This window comes from Protopterus annectens, chromosome 1.part0, assembly GCF_019279795.1.
Source record: "Protopterus annectens isolate FY-2018-M chromosome 1.part0, PAN1.0, whole genome shotgun sequence".
Taxonomy (NCBI): domain Eukaryota; kingdom Metazoa; phylum Chordata; order Ceratodontiformes; family Protopteridae; genus Protopterus; species Protopterus annectens.
In genome coordinates, this window is record NC_056725.1 from 1,211,864,695 (window position 1) to 1,211,883,464 (window position 18,770).

The 18,770-nt window shown below is 44.4% G+C and overlaps 1 protein-coding gene across 1 annotated transcript in view; it reads left to right on the top strand.

Annotated features, from left to right (window-relative positions):
- The window catches only part of GAL3ST1 (galactose-3-O-sulfotransferase 1), a 988,179-nt gene extending 969,789 nt beyond the window's left edge, over positions 1-18,390 (top strand). The window contains exon 4 of the mRNA XM_044065711.1: positions 16,876-18,390. Coding sequence (XP_043921646.1) covers positions 16,876-18,031 — 1,156 coding nt within the window. The 3' untranslated portion in view covers positions 18,032-18,390. The remainder of the gene's footprint in view (positions 1-16,875) is intronic.
- The last annotated feature ends 380 nt before the right edge of the window (positions 18,391-18,770 follow it).

Here is an 18,770-nt window from a genome sequence, read left to right on the forward strand (position 1 = left end):
TCCCCCTTGTTTCTTAGAGTGTTAGGATGTGTTTGTGTGTGTGGTCTTGGGACCTAGCGCTTGTGTTTTAGTTAAATGTCTGAGGCCTCCAAGACATTCTTTTCTAAATGTACCAAGTGTGGCCAAAAGCTTTCCCCAGTTGATGGCCACACTCGGTGTGTTTTATGCCTTGGGGTTGAACACCTATCTTCTGGCTGTACTATTTGTGCAGCGTTCAACCCCAGGGCTATCAGGGACCGGAGGTCGAAGCTGATCCTGGCGGGACTCCTGCCCCCGGACTCGGCTCCGTCGGACCCTTCCCTTCCACTGGTCGGGACTCAACCTCCCTCTTCAGGCCAGGAGGATAGGGAAACTAGGAGGGAGAAGTGCCGCGAGAAACACAAGCGGTGGGCCGAGGCCTCTGCATCGGCCCCTGGGACGGCCGAGCCTTCTCCTTCTCAGCTCCGTTCTCCCTGCTTTTCACCGAGGCCGGAGGAGGAGGAGACCCGATCTCCCTCAAGGTCATCGAGGCGGCACTCCCGTCCTGCCTCGGTGGCCTCTTCCAGGTCGACTAGAAGCCTGACGGATGCAGACTTGGACCGGATGATGAGAAGGTTCCTCCAGGCCCAGCTGCAGATGAGAGTGCTCCTGCCCCCCCCCCTCTCCGGGGGGGAGCCTTTTTCACCCCGATAGCTCCATCCCCGACCCGCTTCCTGGGCTCAGGGTCTTCAGAGCCGAGTAGCGTCAGAGCGTAGTCTCGGGTACTTTGGCGCCGACAGTACCCTCGAGTCTGTCATGTCCCTTTTCTAAGGATCCTAGCTCTCGGAGTCGAGAGCTGAGCTTCGGATCCGAGGCGGTCAGTGTGCCTTCGGCTCCGACTAGGTCGGAGCATACTGGCCCTTCGGATCTGATGGCTTCGGCTCCAGCCCCGATCTGCCCGTCGGATCCGAGGGAGAGTCGACTCTCGGATTCTAGGGGGAGCGACACTCCTTCGGCATTCAACGTGGTAGAGAGGGTTCTGTCAATGGAATCCAGGCCCCCGGCCTTAGCTATGGCTCCACCCTGCACTACTTCGCAGATGGGTCCGACTTCCATCACCCGGCCCCAGGGACAGATTGCTCAGACGTCCCAAGTAGTTCCCTTGTTGGAACAAGATGTGGCTGGTGAGGCCTCCTCAGACAGCCCCCCCTGAGGAGGTCCCTCACAAGTGCAAGTGCAAAAGGAGGCACTTGGACTCCCCCGAGTCCTTGACTGAGGACACGGACTTGGAGGAAGGGGAAGGCTCCCCAAGATCACCCCCCGAAGACATCTCATTTGGAGACATCATGGAGATGCTCAGGATCGGGGGGGGGTGGTCTGCCCCAAAGCCTACCTCGGACGAGTCCGTGTTCCTGGAGATGTTTGAAGCAGGCCCGTCTACCTCTTGGGTGTCCCCTCCGGCCGATCCCCTGGTAGATCTGATCACTACCAGGGCTTGGAAGGAGCCGGACACTGTGGAGCCTGTCCCTAAGAGGCCTGACAGAATTCTCAGCCTGCCTTCGGACAGGTCTCATTGGAGCAAGGGAACCCCTGTAGATGCCATGTTGGTGGTGGTGGCCACCAAGGGGGAACTGGCCCAAGAAAGTCCCTCGGTCCATCCCCCTGACAAGTAGTCCCGGGCGATGGACCATTTGGGGAAGCGGATGTTTGCTTCAGCCACCTTCTCCATAAGGTCGCTGAACTACATGGCACATGTCATACGGCTCCAGCGGGATCTTATCAAAGAATACACCGGGTCGCTCCCAGAGTCCATGTCGGCAGAGGACAAACACATGTACTCTACCCGAATAGCCACTCTCAGGTCGATTTCCAATACCTCTATGCGGCTGCTGTCCCATGCTATGGAAGGGGCCGCTAGAGCTAGCAGAGCGGGCGTCGTACTAAGGCAACAGGCCTGGCTCCACCACTGTGATTTCGCAGAACTCTTCAAGGCGTCATTTGCTAATGCCCCATTTGATGATTCTGTCCTTTTTGGCAAGACCGTACGCGATACCTTGGTCCAGAGCGAGAAAGACGGGAAGACGTTGTCTGCCATCAGAGTCCGCTTCTCTGCTTCCCAGAGGTCCTTCTCGAAGAACCAAAAGGGACAGAAGAAGATGTGGTGCCAAAGGTCTCAGCAATCCCATTTTGCTCTGGACTCCCCGTCCTTTAGAGACAGAGGAGGACAGGGTGGATGCCGCCCTAGAGGCAGAGGGGGCCCGAAGAACTTTGGGTCCAGAGAACCTTTCTCTGATCGGCCCACCAGCAACCCTGAGGGGTTACCCGACTGCTCCACTCTGGAGGCAGCCGGGAGGCGTTTCTCGAAGCACCTAGCAGCTTGGGAGTCCATCACGACAGACCACTGGGTGCTTCGGATCATATCCAGAGGCTATGAGATTCCATTTCTCCATTCTCCTCTCAGACCCAGATTCCTCCCCGATGTCCCACCCGATCAGAGTGAGGCCGCAGTTACAGAAATTCGGCAGCTGCTAGAAAAAGGAGTGATCCAGCACGTCCCCCCAGACCAGTACGGATCGGGCTTTTACTCCAGGTTCTTCTTGGTGCCAGAAAAGACGGGGGACTTAAGGCCAATCCTCGACTTATCTCTATTGAACCTGGCAATAGCCAAAGAAAAGTTCCGGATGGTCACTCTTCAATCCATTCTCCCCCTTTTACAGGAGAAAGACTAGATGTGCTCCATAGACCTCAAGGATGCGTACTACCACATCTTAATGGACAGACGATCCAGAAGGTTTCTCCGCTTCCGGCTAGGAGCCAGTCACTATCAGTTCAGTGTCCTCCCCTTTGGTCTCACCACAGCCCCCAGGGTGTTCACCAAAGTGTTAGCGGTAGTAGCGCCCACTTGAGACTCCAGGGAATTCAGGTCTTTCCGTACCTGGACGACTGGCTCCTGACCGCCCCCACATGGCATCTACTCTGCACAGCCAGGAATTTCTTCCTTTGCTTAGCTCCCCGGCTGGGGATCATGATTCACGCTGGGAAGTCCTCCCTGCTCCCAACTCAGGTCATAGATTTTATTGGAGCCAGGGTAGACACAAACCAGCTCATAGTTTTCTTAACCCCGGACCGGTTGCAATCCCTAAAACTACATGTACAGGCCATTCTTCATTGTCCGACCCCTCTGGCGGAACTGGTCCTGAGGGCCCTAGGCTTGATGGCGGCTACCATCAATCTCCTTCCCATGGCGCGCCTAAATATGAGAATTCTGCAATGGACACTCCAAGTCCAATGGTCGTTCCTACGTTTTCCCCTAAGCCATCCTGTCCCTCTCAGCAGGGTTTGCAGGAGTGCCCTCTTATGGTGGCTCTGGTCTCCGGACCTCCAAAAGGGGTGCCCCTTCTCTATGTCCCCTCCCCTAGCCACGGTGACCACGGACGCCTCTCGCCTCGAGTGGGGGAGCATTGTTGCTGCAGGACCGTCCAAGGCACATGGAACCAGATGGGGACCTCACTGCATATCAATGTCCTGGAGATGAGGGCGGTGCTGTTAGCATTGCAAGCACTTCAGAGCCTTCTTCCCATTGGGACAATTGCGATCCAGACGGACAACATGTCTGTCCTTTTTTATATCAACAAACAAGGGGGAACCAGGTCCTATCCACTTTGTCGAGAGGCCATGAGAGTTTGGGAATGGGCAATTTCCACCAACTGCTTTCTCATAGCGACGCACATTCCAGGTCGGTCCAACATCCTAGCGGACAGACTGAGTCGCACCATCCTCTCCCCGTACAAGTGGTCTCTGAATCCCAATGTAGCGAAGCAGATCTTCTCCAAATGGGGTCAACCTTGTTGTGATCTTTTCACCTCTCCTTCAAACAGGAAGTGCGACACCTACTTCGCTCTAATTCCCCCACCCAGGGAATCACCAAGAGATGCTCTGGTGCATGCTTGGCCTCCCGGTCTTCTTTATGCTTATCCGCTCCTTCCCTTGATGCTCACATTTCTGCAGAAAGCCAGACGGTTGGGGTGCACGATAATCCTCATTGCCCCATTCTGGCCTCGTCAGGCATGGTTCCCTTATCTGTGGTCTCATCTAGTGAATCCTCCCTGGATTCTAGATCCCCATCCGGATCTGATATCTCACCCCCTGGGCCTACCAACCCTGAACCTGGACAACCTCAAGCTCACAGCTTGGTTTATCCAGTTCCACTGTTAGTTCGGACTCTCGGTATCTCTTCCCAGGTCAAAGCGATCCTAGTGGCGGCCCACAAGCCGTCTACTAGGAAGGTTTATCATAGCAAATGGAAATGTTTTTCTATTTGGGCTGAACTTTCACAGCTCCATTACCAGCTGTGCTGGAATTTCTGTCGGGACTGTTTGATAAAGGTGCTAGCTCTTCCACAGTCAAAGTACAGTTGGCGGCTATCGCTCATTACCACGTTGGATGTGATCTTGGCCCCCTGACTTCATCCAGATTATGTAAGGCCTTCTTAAAAGGCACCTTCCTACTTAGGCCTCCGTTGAAAGAGGTGATCCCTCCTTGGGACTTATCGCTGGTGCTCCAAGCCTTAACAGCTTCTCCCTTTGAGCCTGCTGCCTCGGTAGATCTCAAGTTCTTGTCCTGGAAAATGGCCTTTCTTGTCGCTATCACGTCGGCAAAAAGGGTTTCGGAGCTTCAAGCCCTTTGTGCCAAGCCTCCGTACTTGATTTTCCACAAGGATAGGGTATTCCTCAGGACCAATCCCTCTTTTCTCCCCAAAATTGCTTCCGAAACTAAAATTAATCAGTCTATTAATTTGCCAGTCTTCTTCCCCAATTACCAAAATAAGGGTGAATTCAAATTACACTCTTTGGATGGACACAGACAGTTGAGATTTTATCTGCACAGGACAGCCGGTCATAGACGTTCAGATCAGTTATTTGTGTCCTTTGCTAAATCCAGTTTGGGGAAAGCTGTTTCTAAAGTCACACTAACCAGGTGGATTTCTCAGTGTATTCTCTTGGCTTATGAGAGTTATGGCAGACCTGCTCCTGAGGGAATCCATGCCCATTCAACTCGGTCTGTTTCTACCTCTGCTGCTTTTCGGGCTAGAGTTTCGTTAGATGACATTTGCTTGGCTGCCACATGGGCCTCATCTCTCACCTTTATAAACCACTACAAGTTAGATCTGGTTTCCAGAGGGAGAGCATCCTTTGGCTCCGCAGTGCTCCGGAACATCCTTCCTTGAGGGCCTCCCAAGATTCAGGTAGCTGGGGACTCTGTCCCATAGGTTGATGCACAAATGAAGTTAACTACTTCAGATTAAGAAGTTATGTACTCACCATAACGTTCCATCTGAGTAGGTAAACTTCATTTGTCAGCAACCGTCCCTCCCTCCGTCCCCCTGTTCTCTTCGGATGTTTTTGGTGTTCCTGCTTCTCGGTAGGTTGTATCCGGTTTACCCTAGGCAGGTTGCGATTGCAAGCCTTGTTTTAGGCAAACTCGATCTGAGGTCACAAAGGGATGGCAGGGAGTTATGGGTAAGGGGGAGGAGCTTGGAGCTCGGATCTTAGCTGCTGGAAACTGCCGGCTCGGATCCGATATGGATCCGATAACCCATAGGTTGCTGACAAATGAAGTTTACCTACTCAGATGGAACGTTATGGTGAGTACATAACTTCTTATTCAACTACATCAATGCCGATTACACACAGATTATTTCCCAATCTACTGACCGGTACTAAAAAACACAACTGAATCTTTGTTCGATAAACTGACCGGTACTAAAAATCACAACTGAATCTTTGTTCGATAAACTTAATAGATGCTACAGACTTCACAAACTTGGCCAACTCATTGACAATTATGTAGGATCTCTGAAAAACTCAGTTACAGTTACACATATACACAAAATCCGTATCAGCATTCTGCATCACAACACTAACGACAACTATGTTCAGTTCTGGAGACCGATATCATGGAGTGCTACTCAGTTTAAACTATCCTCAAATTATATTACCTGCTTCTAGTTATGTTTATGAAGCTTTCCTTTTTGTGCTTCTAATGTAAACAGGTGATGCCCACTTGGATATGCGCAGCGGACAAATCATAAATATGTATGGGAGTCCTATCAAAAGAACTGCTATGTCTCAACAGAAATAAACAATTTAGTATAAAAAGGACCCATCTCTGGAAAATTTTTATACTTTCTATGCAACGTCAACAGTTCAATACATACAAAGACACAGTACCGATCCGCCACAAGCAGGCAGCAGCTGCATCGGGTTTCTACACTATTTAGTCTAATCTAAACAAAACAAAAAAAAATAGTTAACTGGCATGGACTTGGTTAAAATGCTGGTCAGTCAGAAGGTGCTGTTCCCTTGGTTTAAAGCAGTTCTGGCATTGGCTGAAAATGTTTGCCTGAAACTTTCGGCATGGGTTTTTCTTTGCTACAGACATAGCTGCTGTATTTGTAACGCATAAAATGTCTCCATGAGTTGAAGGCTTCCAGTTGGACTAGAAATTTCTTGATTGTTTCACAGGTATATTGAGTATTCTGTAATGTTTTGTAATATTCTTCAGTAGATAAGAACAACATGTTTTATAAAGCAGAGTTAAGGGGACTGGAAGTGATATATACAGAAGGTAAGTATATGCCTGCAAATTGCAACCACTGAAGCAGGGTAATAGTAAAGATCAGGAGTTTAGCACTTTTATAATTTTAGTTTCAGCTTTGAGACCAAAGATGTCATTCCTTTGACAGACAATGTGTTGTGCTAACTGCAGAAAACATCCCCGGCAATGTAATTTAGGGAAAAAAAAACATTGCATTCACCTTCCTACTGTGAAAATACCCTCGGCAATGTCATTTAAGAAAATAAAAACATTGCATTCACCTAGCTACTGTGAAAAAGCACATATTTTACCTTGGATGTTAGGCAAAAGCTGACCGGGAACTCCATGTGCAAAGGTAAACCGGGAAACTCGTCCTACCTCTGGCGGTCTGTGAAACCCGTGAGTCCCCAAATAAAATTGAGGGATCCAGTAGCATGTAAAATCTTCAAATACTTGCAGAAAGAAAGGAAAAATCTGCTGCTGGACCCTCTATTTATTAGGGAAATCAAAAGAAAATAATGTTATAGGGGTGGAGGTGTGACACAAGTGGTGGCTTGGATTGCAAGAATCCGACTGGCTGCCACCACTTGCTTTATCAACTACTTTGAAAGCAGATTTTATACTAAAAGTTTAATATGACCTTAATGTAACAACACACTGAATCGTAACTGCATAACATAAATTACAAGTTCAGTTACGATTTCAGCATGTTTTACATTAAGTTCAGCTCCAAATCTGCAAGAGAGTTTATCACATTTGTGGAAGGCACTCGGGGGTACCAGCTTGCAATTACTATCATCTCAAGGCGCACACTGTGTTAAGCACAGAGGCGCCATGAGAAGGTACTCTGGGTTAATGAGTTTGACTGAAGGAACAAACTCATTTTAAGAGGGATGTTGCTTTCAGCCTTTGATGAAGCTATTTTTCTGGAGCAAAGGATAAGTCAAATTCTTCCTCTAAAACCGAATTGGCTCATTTGAGCCCTGCTTCATCCTTGTCCTCCAAATCTTTGGACAAAGCCAAGAAAAGACCTTCGTTGTTGCCAACTGATTTTCCGGAGCATAAGTCCAAGAAGATAAAATCTCCTTCATCTGGGGATTCTCGAATCCGAATGGAGCCATCTGTGCCGACCACTACTTCATTGGATGTGGCTTCTTCAGCTCTGATCTCATCTAGCAAGGATAGGTCGGATCTGTTGAGGTCGAATTGGACGTTTAGCCCTTTTAAACCAATTTTGACCTTGCTGAGGACACTGTACTCTCCTTCATACGATCCAGTCCCTTCAAGGGTACCATCCCCTTTTCTGTCAAGACCAAGACCCCTTCTGATATGTCCTCCCGTTCGACCAGGAGTATTACTGAAGAAGATGTCAAACAGATGGTGCAGAATATCTTATGGGTGCAGGGTAAAACTAGGTCCCCTTCTACCTCGGCCCTTTTGGCTCCAGGTCTCCCTAAACCGTCCACTCCCCCTCTTCCTCCTCCTCTGACTACTGGGCAAGTTTCAGAGCTCATAGTTCCAATATGCCCAATGCCTTTGAGTTTGGATCCTAGGTTATCTTCCTTGGATCAGACTTCAGCTTGGAGCTTATCGGCCTTTTCAGAGCCAGAGAGCTCCTGGAGCTGAAATGAGCTTCGCAAATCTCAGGTGCAGTCGAATCCCAGATCCTCGGAGTGATTGATGCCCCTCTGGGATTTGGCAAAAGTGAGCTTGGCTCTGGCTTCAACCCTGGGTGAGTTGTCTTCTGGACTGGGGGGGGGGGGTCTTCATCCCAAAAACATGGCTTGTCTGGTCCAAAGTCCTCGTCCTTCCAGAAGCAGTCATCTTTTGGAGCTTTGGAGAGGGCTGTGGCTGCCACTGCACCAAAAAAATCACCTGCCCCCTCAGATCCATTATCCCAGGTAGATACCCAGCTCTCTTCTTCATCCCATCTTGTTCCACAGAGACAGAATGAACCTAGCCTCCAGGATATCTGTCAGGGTACCCCGGACTCTTCTGATACCTTCCCAGACTATCCATACTATCCCACTGAGGGGGTTCCTCGGAAGATGCTATGCAAGAGGAAGCATCTAGACTCAACAGAGGAGTCAGCCACTGAAGACAGCGACTTTGATGAGAGTGTTCTCCATGGTCACCCCCACCCCCCCCGAGGATGTTTCCTTTGGAGATTCTAGCAATTCTCTAGCAGAGGGGTGACTGGAAGTCTAGCATCCCCTCACCTGAGGAGTCAGTGTACCTGGCTGCCTTTTGTTCCTGCCAGCCTACCTCCTGGGTGACTCCACCCACCAATTAACATATAGATCTACTCTCACGGTGGGAATGAGAGACCCCAGATTCCACTGAGCCGATTCCTCTGACAACAAATAAGGTTATAACTGCTCCTTCTGATAAGGCTTTCTGGACTAAAAGGATTGTTGTAAATGCCATGGTCATGCTGGCAATGACTAAGAAAACTTTCTGAAGAGAGTTCAACTATTCATCCTCTTAATAACGATTCTAGGATGATGGATAGATGTGGGAAGCATGTCGCTTCCTCAGTGATCTTTGTCCTGTAGTCGCTGAATTACCTGTTTCATTTTACCAAGTTACAAAGGGATCTGATCAAGTAGTTCTCAGATACCCTTCAAGGAGCAATAGCTGAAAGAGCTGAAGAAAAAGTAGCTTCCCAGTCAGCCACCTACGTTAAATTGCCAACTCTTCCATGAGGCTCATTGCCCAAGCTGAAGGAATGAGCAGAGCGGTGGGTTCTGGCATTTCCATGAGGAGACATGCCTAGATGCATCTTTGCAATTTTAAGTCTTTGTTTGTCAATGCTTTGTTTGATGGCACGTCCCTTTATGGGCTCAAAGTCAAGGATATGCTATCTAGATGTGCGAAGGACAGTAAAACCCTTTCTGCAGTAGGCATACATTTTTCAGCTCTTGGAGACCTTATCCCAAAGGTCAGAGAGGTAGTGGAAAAATGTGGTTCAAAAAGTCTCAAGGGTCATACTAGGACACATGGAGAGTTTTCCCCCAAAGTCAGAGGGTGAAAGAACAATGGAAGACGTCACCTTCGTGACAGAGGAGGTCCGCAGAACCAAGGTTCTCGGGAACCGTTCTTCAGGAAACCCTTTCAGCACTCCTGAAAGGAGAACTAATTGTCCACCTCTGGAGGCAGTCAGGGATTGACTATACCTGCACTGAACAGCCTGGTAAAACATAACTTCCAATGTGTGGGTGCAGAGGATAATATCTAGGGATTACCAAATTCCCTTTTCCCAACCACCTCTTCCCAGCAAGAAAATCCCAGACATTCCACTCATTCAAAGGGATCAAGCAGTTTCACAAGTTCAAAAACTGGTAGAAACAAAAGGGTCAACCAAGAGATTCCGCCAGACCAGAGAGGATCCTGAATTACTCGAGGTTCTTTTTTAGTTCCAAAAAAAAAACAGGGGACCGGAGACTGATTCTGAATTTCAGCAAATTGAACAAATCAGTCCATTGCAGCACGTTCGGAATGGTCATACTTCAGTCCATACTTCTTTCCTGGAAAAGGACGATTGATGTACTGAGTAGATCATCAGGATGTGTACAACCACATAAAAATGGACAGATGATTCAGAAATTACTTGCACTTCCAGTTGGGACCCAGTTATTAACAGTTCAAAACATTGCCCTTTGGTCTCACTGCTGCCCCCAGAGTGTTCACCAAATGTATGGCAGTGGTTGCGGCTCACCTGAGACAAGAAATCCGTCAGTTTCCATTTTTAGATGACCGTCTCATTTCCACCCTGACCAGGCTTCTACTAGTCTATGCAAGGGACTCTGTGCTTCAACTTTGTTTAGAATTAGGCATAATGATAAATCACCAAAAATCTCATCTGGAACTCACTCAAACAATAGAGTTCATAGGAGTCCTGCTAGACACAAGCCAGATAATTGCCAACCTTCCTCCTTCCAGAGTATTGATAGTCAAGAGGCAGACCGCAAGGTTGATCAGAAACAAAAGGGTAGCTGCCCTTCATGTTCTACAGGCCTTAGGTTCCATGGCTGCTGCATTTGTGTTAGTCCCACTGGCCAGGTTTCACATGCGGATTTTGCAATGGCTTCTAGCCTTACAGTGGTCAGTAATGTATCAACCAGTATCCTGTCTTGATATCCTCCCATAACCCATCTACTCAGAAACTATATAGGAGTAAATGGAAAAGATTCATATTCTGGGCACAGCAACACAATATGGATCCTATCACAGACCCTATTCATTTCATTCTGGAATTCCTAGCCCACCTTTCCAACAACAGGGCAGTGGTGTCTACTGTTAAGGTGCACTTAGCAACCATTTCAGTTTTCCATATTAGGAGTGATAACTTGCCTTTGAATTTCCATGAACTTTGAAAAGTCTTCTTAAAAGGGGCCATGTTGTTAAAACCTCCTTACAAGGACGCTTCTCCCCCTTAGGATTTAAATCTGCTTCTGTGTCTGATTACTCATCCTCCCTTCGAACCTACAGTAACTTGTGATGTTAAGTATCTTTCCTGGAAGACTCACGTTTTTGTGGTTATCACATCAGCAAGACTGATTTCAGTACTTCAAGCACTGTCTTCTGAACCTCAGTATTTGATTTTCCATAAGGACAGAGTCTTATTGCATACCATCTCCTCCCTTTTGCCCAAAGTTTTAAAAACCCACATGTGAGGAGAAGATGAAAACTTGGCAATATCAGATAAAGAAGTTATGTGCTCACCATAACATTCCATCTGTATTGTCGATTTTTCATCTCTCCTCACAATCCCACACTTCAACCCCCACTCTTAGATTCCTGGTTGAACAGGAGGATGATTTCTAGGGTGAGATTAAATTTCATTAGACTCCAGAAACCATTTCTGACCTGAGGTAATGGAGATATGTGCATTGTGGGTAAGGGCAGGCACCCAAGAGCTTTTTGGTTGCCACGAGTGCTAATGGCCGATTCGGATCCGGAGGCTCGGATATGAGCCCACATGTGAGGAGAGATGAAAAATCAACAATACAGATGGAACATTGTGGTGAGTACATAACTTCTTTTATTCCCTTCCTCCTCTCAATTCCAGAAGACTCCCTGATGTTCCACCCAGCCAGAGGGAACAAGCAGCAATTCAAATACAAAAGTCTGCTAGACAAAAGAGTCATCTAAGAGGTCCCTCCAGACCAGAAAGGATCCAGAACTTACTCAAGATTCTTTTTAGTGCCAAAGTAAACAGGGGACTGCAGACCAGTTCTGGATCTCAGCAACCTAAAGAAATCTGTTCAAAAGACCAAGTTCAGGATGGTGATGGTTCAGTCCATGCTTCCATTTTTGGAAAAGGATGACTGGATGTGCTCAACAGATCTCCAGGATGCATACTATCATATAAAGATGAACAGATGATACAGCAAATTCTTACACTTTCGTCTTGGAGTCAGTCATTACCTGTTCAGAACGCTGCCCTTTGGTCTCACCACAGCCCCCAGGGTGTTCACCAAATGCATGACAGTTGTAGCAGCTCACTTGAGACTGCAGTGATTCCTGGTGTTTCTCACCCAGCAGGCATGATACTTCCAGACCTTCTGAATCTCAAGCTGACAGCTTGGTTTCTCCTGTTCCAGTAATAGCCAGACAACCGATGCTCTCATCCTCTGTCTGCAAAATATTGTTTTCTTCCCATAAACCATCCATGTGGAAACTTTGTGGTAGTAAATGGAAAAGATTTGTACACTGAGCACTTTAAAACCATGTAGATCCTTTTTCTGCCCATATTCATGATGTTCTAGAGTTCTTAACACTGCTGTTTAACCAAGGGGCCAGTTTTGCAACAGTTCAGTTGGCAGCAATTTCTAATTTTCATATTGGGTTTGATGGCTTTTCACTGGCTTCTCATAAGTTATGTAAAGCCTTCTTATGGGGCACAATTCTACTCAGACCTCCTTTTAAAGATCCTATCCCTCCATGGGATCTAAATCTGGTACTGCAAGCCTTGGTCCTTCCACCCTTTGAATGTGAATATGATTGCGATCTTAAATTTCTGTCTTGGAAAACTCTATTTTTGGTTACCATTACTTCTGCCAGATGAATTTCAGAAATGCAGGCCTTGTCGGTGAAACCTCCATATCTGATTTTTCATAAAAATATAGTTTCCATACGAACTAATGCATCTTTTTACCCAAAGTTGTCACACTCTAACATTAACCAATCCATTGACCTACCAGTTTTCTTCCCAAATTATTCGAACAAGGGATAATACTTATTACATTCACTTAATGTTCATAGGCAATTATGTTTTGTGTTTACATAGAACAAAAGATATTGGAACTACAGATCAATTATTTGAATCCTTTGCTGAGCTGCAATTGGGTAAACCAGTATTTAAAGTCACTTTAACCAAGTGGCTTACTGACTGCATTTCTTTTATTTACAACAAATTGGGAATAACTTTACCAAAGAAAAATACGTGCTCATTCAACCAGGTCTTTAGCAATTTCCTCAGTTTTTCACTAGATGGCTACCATGGATGACATTTGTGCAGCAGCAACTTGGGCTTCCCTCTGCACTTTTATCACTTATTACAGGCTGGATTGGGTATCCAGAGGTAGGGCATCTTTTGGCTCAGTGGTGCTTAGAAATATCCTTCCTTGAGTCCACCCTGGGATTTAGGTAGTTGGGGATTCTGTTCCATCAGTTGAGGACAGAATGAACATTGACATCAGATAAAGAAGTTATATGCTCACCATAAAGTTCCATCTGTGTTGTCCATTTTCATTCTTCCTCAACTACCCACCCACCGACCCCCAACCTTTTGGTTTATCGAAGACTGGGCGGATATAACAAAATGTCTGTCTCTTCCAGACATTACAGTGCTCCAAATTTGGCTTTTCCAATTTCTTTCTGATATATATTTGCAGTTACATCTGATAGTACAAGAGTTGTGTCTTTCTTTAATAGCTTGCAACCAAGATCTGAGGTAATGGGGGTTGGTGCATTATGGGTAACAGAGAGGCTCGAGAGTTCAAAGTTGCCACAAGATTTTGCAGTGGCCGAGTTGGATCCTGTGTCTCGGATTCAAGCCCATCAGTTGAGGAAGAATGAAAATGGACACCGATGAAATATTATGGTGAGTGCATAACTTCTTTTTATACTCAGTGTGATAAGCCACTTCTGGGCAGAGTTAGTGCCCATTCTGTAAGGACTTTGGCTTCAGTGGCTTTCAGGAAAGGTGTGGACTGTAGGACTGTAGATGTATTCTGAAGGCTGCAATTTGGTCCACAGTATACAACATTTAGAAGTAATTATAAACTGTATTCCTTTTCCAGGTTTGCAAGGACCATTCTTTGGGGCTGTTGGATACTTAGTTTTTCCTCCTCCTTGTCTAGTTTCTAAGCTATGGTAATTGACCCATGTAGCTTAGGCTACTTCATGATGTATCTGTTGTACATAGTGCAGTTGTCTAAGTAAATTTACCTTAAAGGTAGATGTTCTAACAGATCAATGCTGCAGTAGCTGTCCTTCTGTCCAGTCCCCTTATTCTGGTTGTTTTCCTTTTGCATTGTCAGGTTGTGGATGTATAAACCGTTGTGTATATAGCTCCCATTGGGTTTGTTTCCTAGCACTGCACTTTCAGGGCTCTTGAATTCCTTTTCTGGAAATAAAAATACTGAATTGGCACAGTAATGTAAGATCGTAGAATCATAGTGATTACTAGGCTGAAGACCCTAAAGGGCCTTTTTTAAGGCTAGGCATACTACCCAGATGTAATGGACCACTTTGGATGCCACAGGTTTTGTGTAGACTATATATAATTATTTTATATTGGCTCACCCCTCACTCTCCAGACAGAGTGCAATGGATGGTGACCTTTAGCTTTGAAAGTTGACTGGTCACTACGTAGAACATCTGTTGAAATGTTAAGTTTTGTTACACAACTGAACTTTCCTTTTGTTGTGAGAAATGTGTCTGAACTATGAAGAGAGTTGAGAACTCATGCCTCCAATGAAAAAGAGAGGAATTTGTACAAGGTCTTTCCCTGCTTGGTGTTGACCTTTATCAAACATTGCACATTAAATTGTCAGTTCTAAAGCAGGTTAGTATTATCCAAATGTTTTGGCTTCCTGCCAGCTTGCATGGCTGCAAACAGATACTTAATATGTCATTGTTATCTGCTTAAATACTTTCACTCAAACTAAGATATTACAGCTTAGCAACTACCCACCTTAACAGTTTACCTTTTAAAGAAAAGTGTATCATAAAAGTTAGACTGCCCTGTAAGTAAGCTTGATGATGCTGTTTTTGTGTGTGTGTGTGTGTGTGTGTGTGTGTGTGTGTGTGTGTGTGTGTGTGTGTGTGTGTGTGTGTGTGTGTGTTTAGACTAGACTTTTTTTTATAAAATTATACTTTGTGAGTTCTTCATTTCTTTGCAGTGTACACAGTCCATGTTGCCACAATCTGTATTTACAAAATATTTATGTGTAAGGCCTCTTTGCAAGGTGAAGGATGAGATGCTTGGTTGGAAAACTAAAGACAGCTGAATCTGACATTTATTTATTTTATTTTACATTTGTTGACCGGGTTGGTCCGACTGGATACATGTCCATTTTCAGCGGAGACCCGGGGAGAAAAGCTCCAGAGGTAGATACAAAAGAAAACATACATAGTACAACTTAAGAACATTAACAGACTTTATAATAAACAAGTATATTAAACAATCACCCAACTTGAGAGATTAACTGGTAACTTACAATACAATATATTACAAGTAGTGAAATAAATAGAACACAAATATGACTAAATTATTAGTCAGGCCTGGAGCAAGGACAAAGCCAGTGAGACCTGCTTAAGACTTTCCTTGAATAGAGGTAGGGATGCCTCTAGAGTAATGTTAGCAGGTAGGGAGTTCCAAGTTTTAGCCACAGAGTTGTCAAACAGAGAATCTCTGGCCAAATTGTTGGCTTTGACAGTTTGTACTACACGTCTATTGGATGAGCGGAGAGGTCTGGGGTTGCAGTAGGGGTAGATAATGTGCCTAAGAGCAGGTGTATTATCAGGATGACAAAGTACTTTATGGGTTACTATAAGTTGGTTGTACTGAATTAACCTGGGTAGTTCTAGCCAGCCTAGATTATTTAGGTTTATACAATGGTGAGTTCTATAGGGTAAGCCAGTAGCAAATCTGGCAATGTGATTGTTGCAGCTGGAGAGTTTAAGATCAGTTTTGTTTAGGTTGATAAGTAGAGGGGAGGCATAGAAAAGGGTGGAGAGTAGATGAGAGCGGGCAATGGCAGTTCTGGCAGTTGTGGTAAGGAATGGTTTAATCCTATATAGGGAACCAAGTTTTTTATTAATGGTTTTAATAGTTTTACTTATGTGCATATCAAATTTAAGATTGTTATCTATGGTAACACCTAGGAGCTTTGTACGGACATCTGGGGAGATTACGATCTTGTTGTTAGAAATAATGGAGAAGGATAATTCTTTGGACTTTTGGGGGCTTTGGACATTGAATATGATTGCGTCAGAGTGAATTAGTGCTATAAGCAGAAAACTGACAAAAGTCTTGAACTGAACCAAGTACTGTTGTGAAAATTTGCCCTGATATAGAGAATTAAGAAAGAAAAGAATACCAATATGTTTATTATTAACTGCTGAAATACTTCACTCACAAAGATCTACTGCCATGAATACTCATTCTTCTGTTCTTTCTTTCCCAATTTGATGTCTATCATCTATAGTTAGGATTGTTTGGCCAAGTGATGATGTAAGCATGCGGAAAGATCTTTATTAAACCTGCAGTACGTTTCTTCATGAGTTTCTAAACCTCACACATGCAGTCACTCATGCTGCAGAACCACAGCCCTTCCTATAAAATGTCGAGTAATTGTATCAGTGTTACTTGGTGTTTGGCAGATAGTAGTCACTGCTCCATTCTACCTTACCCTTCTGCCAGACAACTTCTGAACTTGGGATGCTGGCATGGTGAAAAAGGTATGGTGAGTAGAATGTCCCCAGCTTAATTTAGCCATTTTACTTATTGCCTATTATATACAATGGTTACAGTTATAACTAATAATGTGAGTGGCAGAAAAATATACCGAAAAAACATCAATATCACTCTGTAGTTAATATCATAATAGATTGTAATGTAGAATCTAAATGCCATATTTGCATTACTACTTTTCTCCGTCATTGTTGTAGCTTGAGTTAAAATTAATTCATTAAGCCCATTATCAACATATTTGTACTATGCTATGAGTTCATGTGGCTTTTCTTTGTGTCTTGTATTTCTTTGTGTTGTGCAGTCCAATTACAAATATCATTTTTTTTCTCTGTCAGAATACCAGTACCATACTCCTGTTCCTATCATCCATTAAAGTCGAAGAACTTCTATCAGAAGAATGACAACCTCAGTGCTGTGGTTCAGGGACATAGTTGTTCCCCCATTCAAGACATTATGTTTATGAAGACCCACAAAACAGCAAGCAGCACTATCCTCAACATACTTTTCCGCTTTGGTGAGAAACATCGACTTAAATTTGCGTTTCCTAATGGCCGTAATGACTTTTATTACCCATCACCTTTTGAAAGAACCCAAGTACAGGATTACCATCCAGGAATGTGTTTCAACATAATTTGTAATCATATGAGATTCAATTATGATGAGGTGCGCAAACTTCTCCCAGCTGACACTGTTTATGTTACTATCCTACGAGATCCTGCCTACCTCTTTGAGTCATCTTTCCACTACTTTGGATCAGTAATCCCTCTAACTTGGAAGATCACTGCAGATGACAAGCTAGCTGAGTTTCTTCGAGACCCCTGGCACTACTATGATCCCAGTGGTTACAATGCTCATTACTTGAAAAACTTACTCTTTTTTGACTTTGGATATGACAACAATATGAATCCTGAAAACATCTCAGTAAGAGAGTATATTGAAGACATTGATAAAAGATTTCATTTTGTGATGATTTTGGAATATTTTGATGAGTCTTTGATCTTACTTAAGGACATTCTCTGCTGGGACATGGCAGACATACTGTATTTTAAACTTAATGCCAGAAAGGATTCCATAGTATCCAGATTATCTGGAGATCTGTATAGCAAAGCAACAGAGTGGAATAAAATTGACTCAAAATTGTACCAGTATTTCAATGCTTCTTTTTGGAGGAAAGTGGAAGCATATGGGTGGGATAGAATGAGGAAGGATTTGGCAGAACTGCGTCAACGCAATAATGAGATGAGGGCCATCTGTATTGATGGAGGGCAAGCAGTGGATGCTGATGCCATTCAAGAGTCATCCATGAGGCCTTGGCAACCAATTGGTGAACAGTCCATACTAGGTTATAACCTGAAGAAAAATATTGACAAAAAATATGTCCAACTTTGCCGAAAAATGCTGACACCTGAAATACAGTACCTTAGTGAACTGGGTGTTAATCTTTGGATAACAAAACTCTGGGGGTTTGCTCGTGCATTCTTGAAATGGTAAACAGACTTTGTCTTGTACAGCAAAGTTGTTTCTGATTACTGGAGCAAATCATGCCCAGTTTTATTGAATTTTCTATTATGTACTCACCACTGTGTGGTTTCTCCAAGCATTAGCACTTCTAAGATCTAAGAATGTTGACCTTGAGCTACCATATCACAAGGAACTGTTTTCAAAAACTGTTTGCCCCTAGCATGTGACAAAGAAAATTTTAGAATCATTTCAAATATACTTCAGAAAAGCAAGTATTTTCCTGATTACTGCAGCTGCTAAGAAAAGGGATGATATTTAAAAATAGCTGTAATCCATTTATAGTTTTACAACTTCCAAATAAAGTTTTATCAAAATCACCATAAAATAACAGAAAACTTGGCCGGCCTGATGTATTTGCATGTACATGTTATTCCTGGTAGTCTTTTATGTCTTCACTGGATGGAGTATTACAAAATGGTTATAGCAGGCATATGTAGCAAGCATTGTTTATATAATCTCTACCACATAGTATCGGCCAGTTTCTATTGGTGAAAGCTATTGTTTCATTACCTGTGTCTGTAATTAACAGTTAATCCAAGAAAGTTCTTACGTTTAGTCTCCTTGCTTCATCATAACTTTAGGGTAGGTTTGTAGTATATACTGCTGTGTGATATCTGGTAGAAATGAGTTCTGAAGTGAAGATTTTCATAGCAGTGTATCCAAGTTGTGTCCTTTGACACTATTCCTATGTTTTATAGTTTCTTTTATG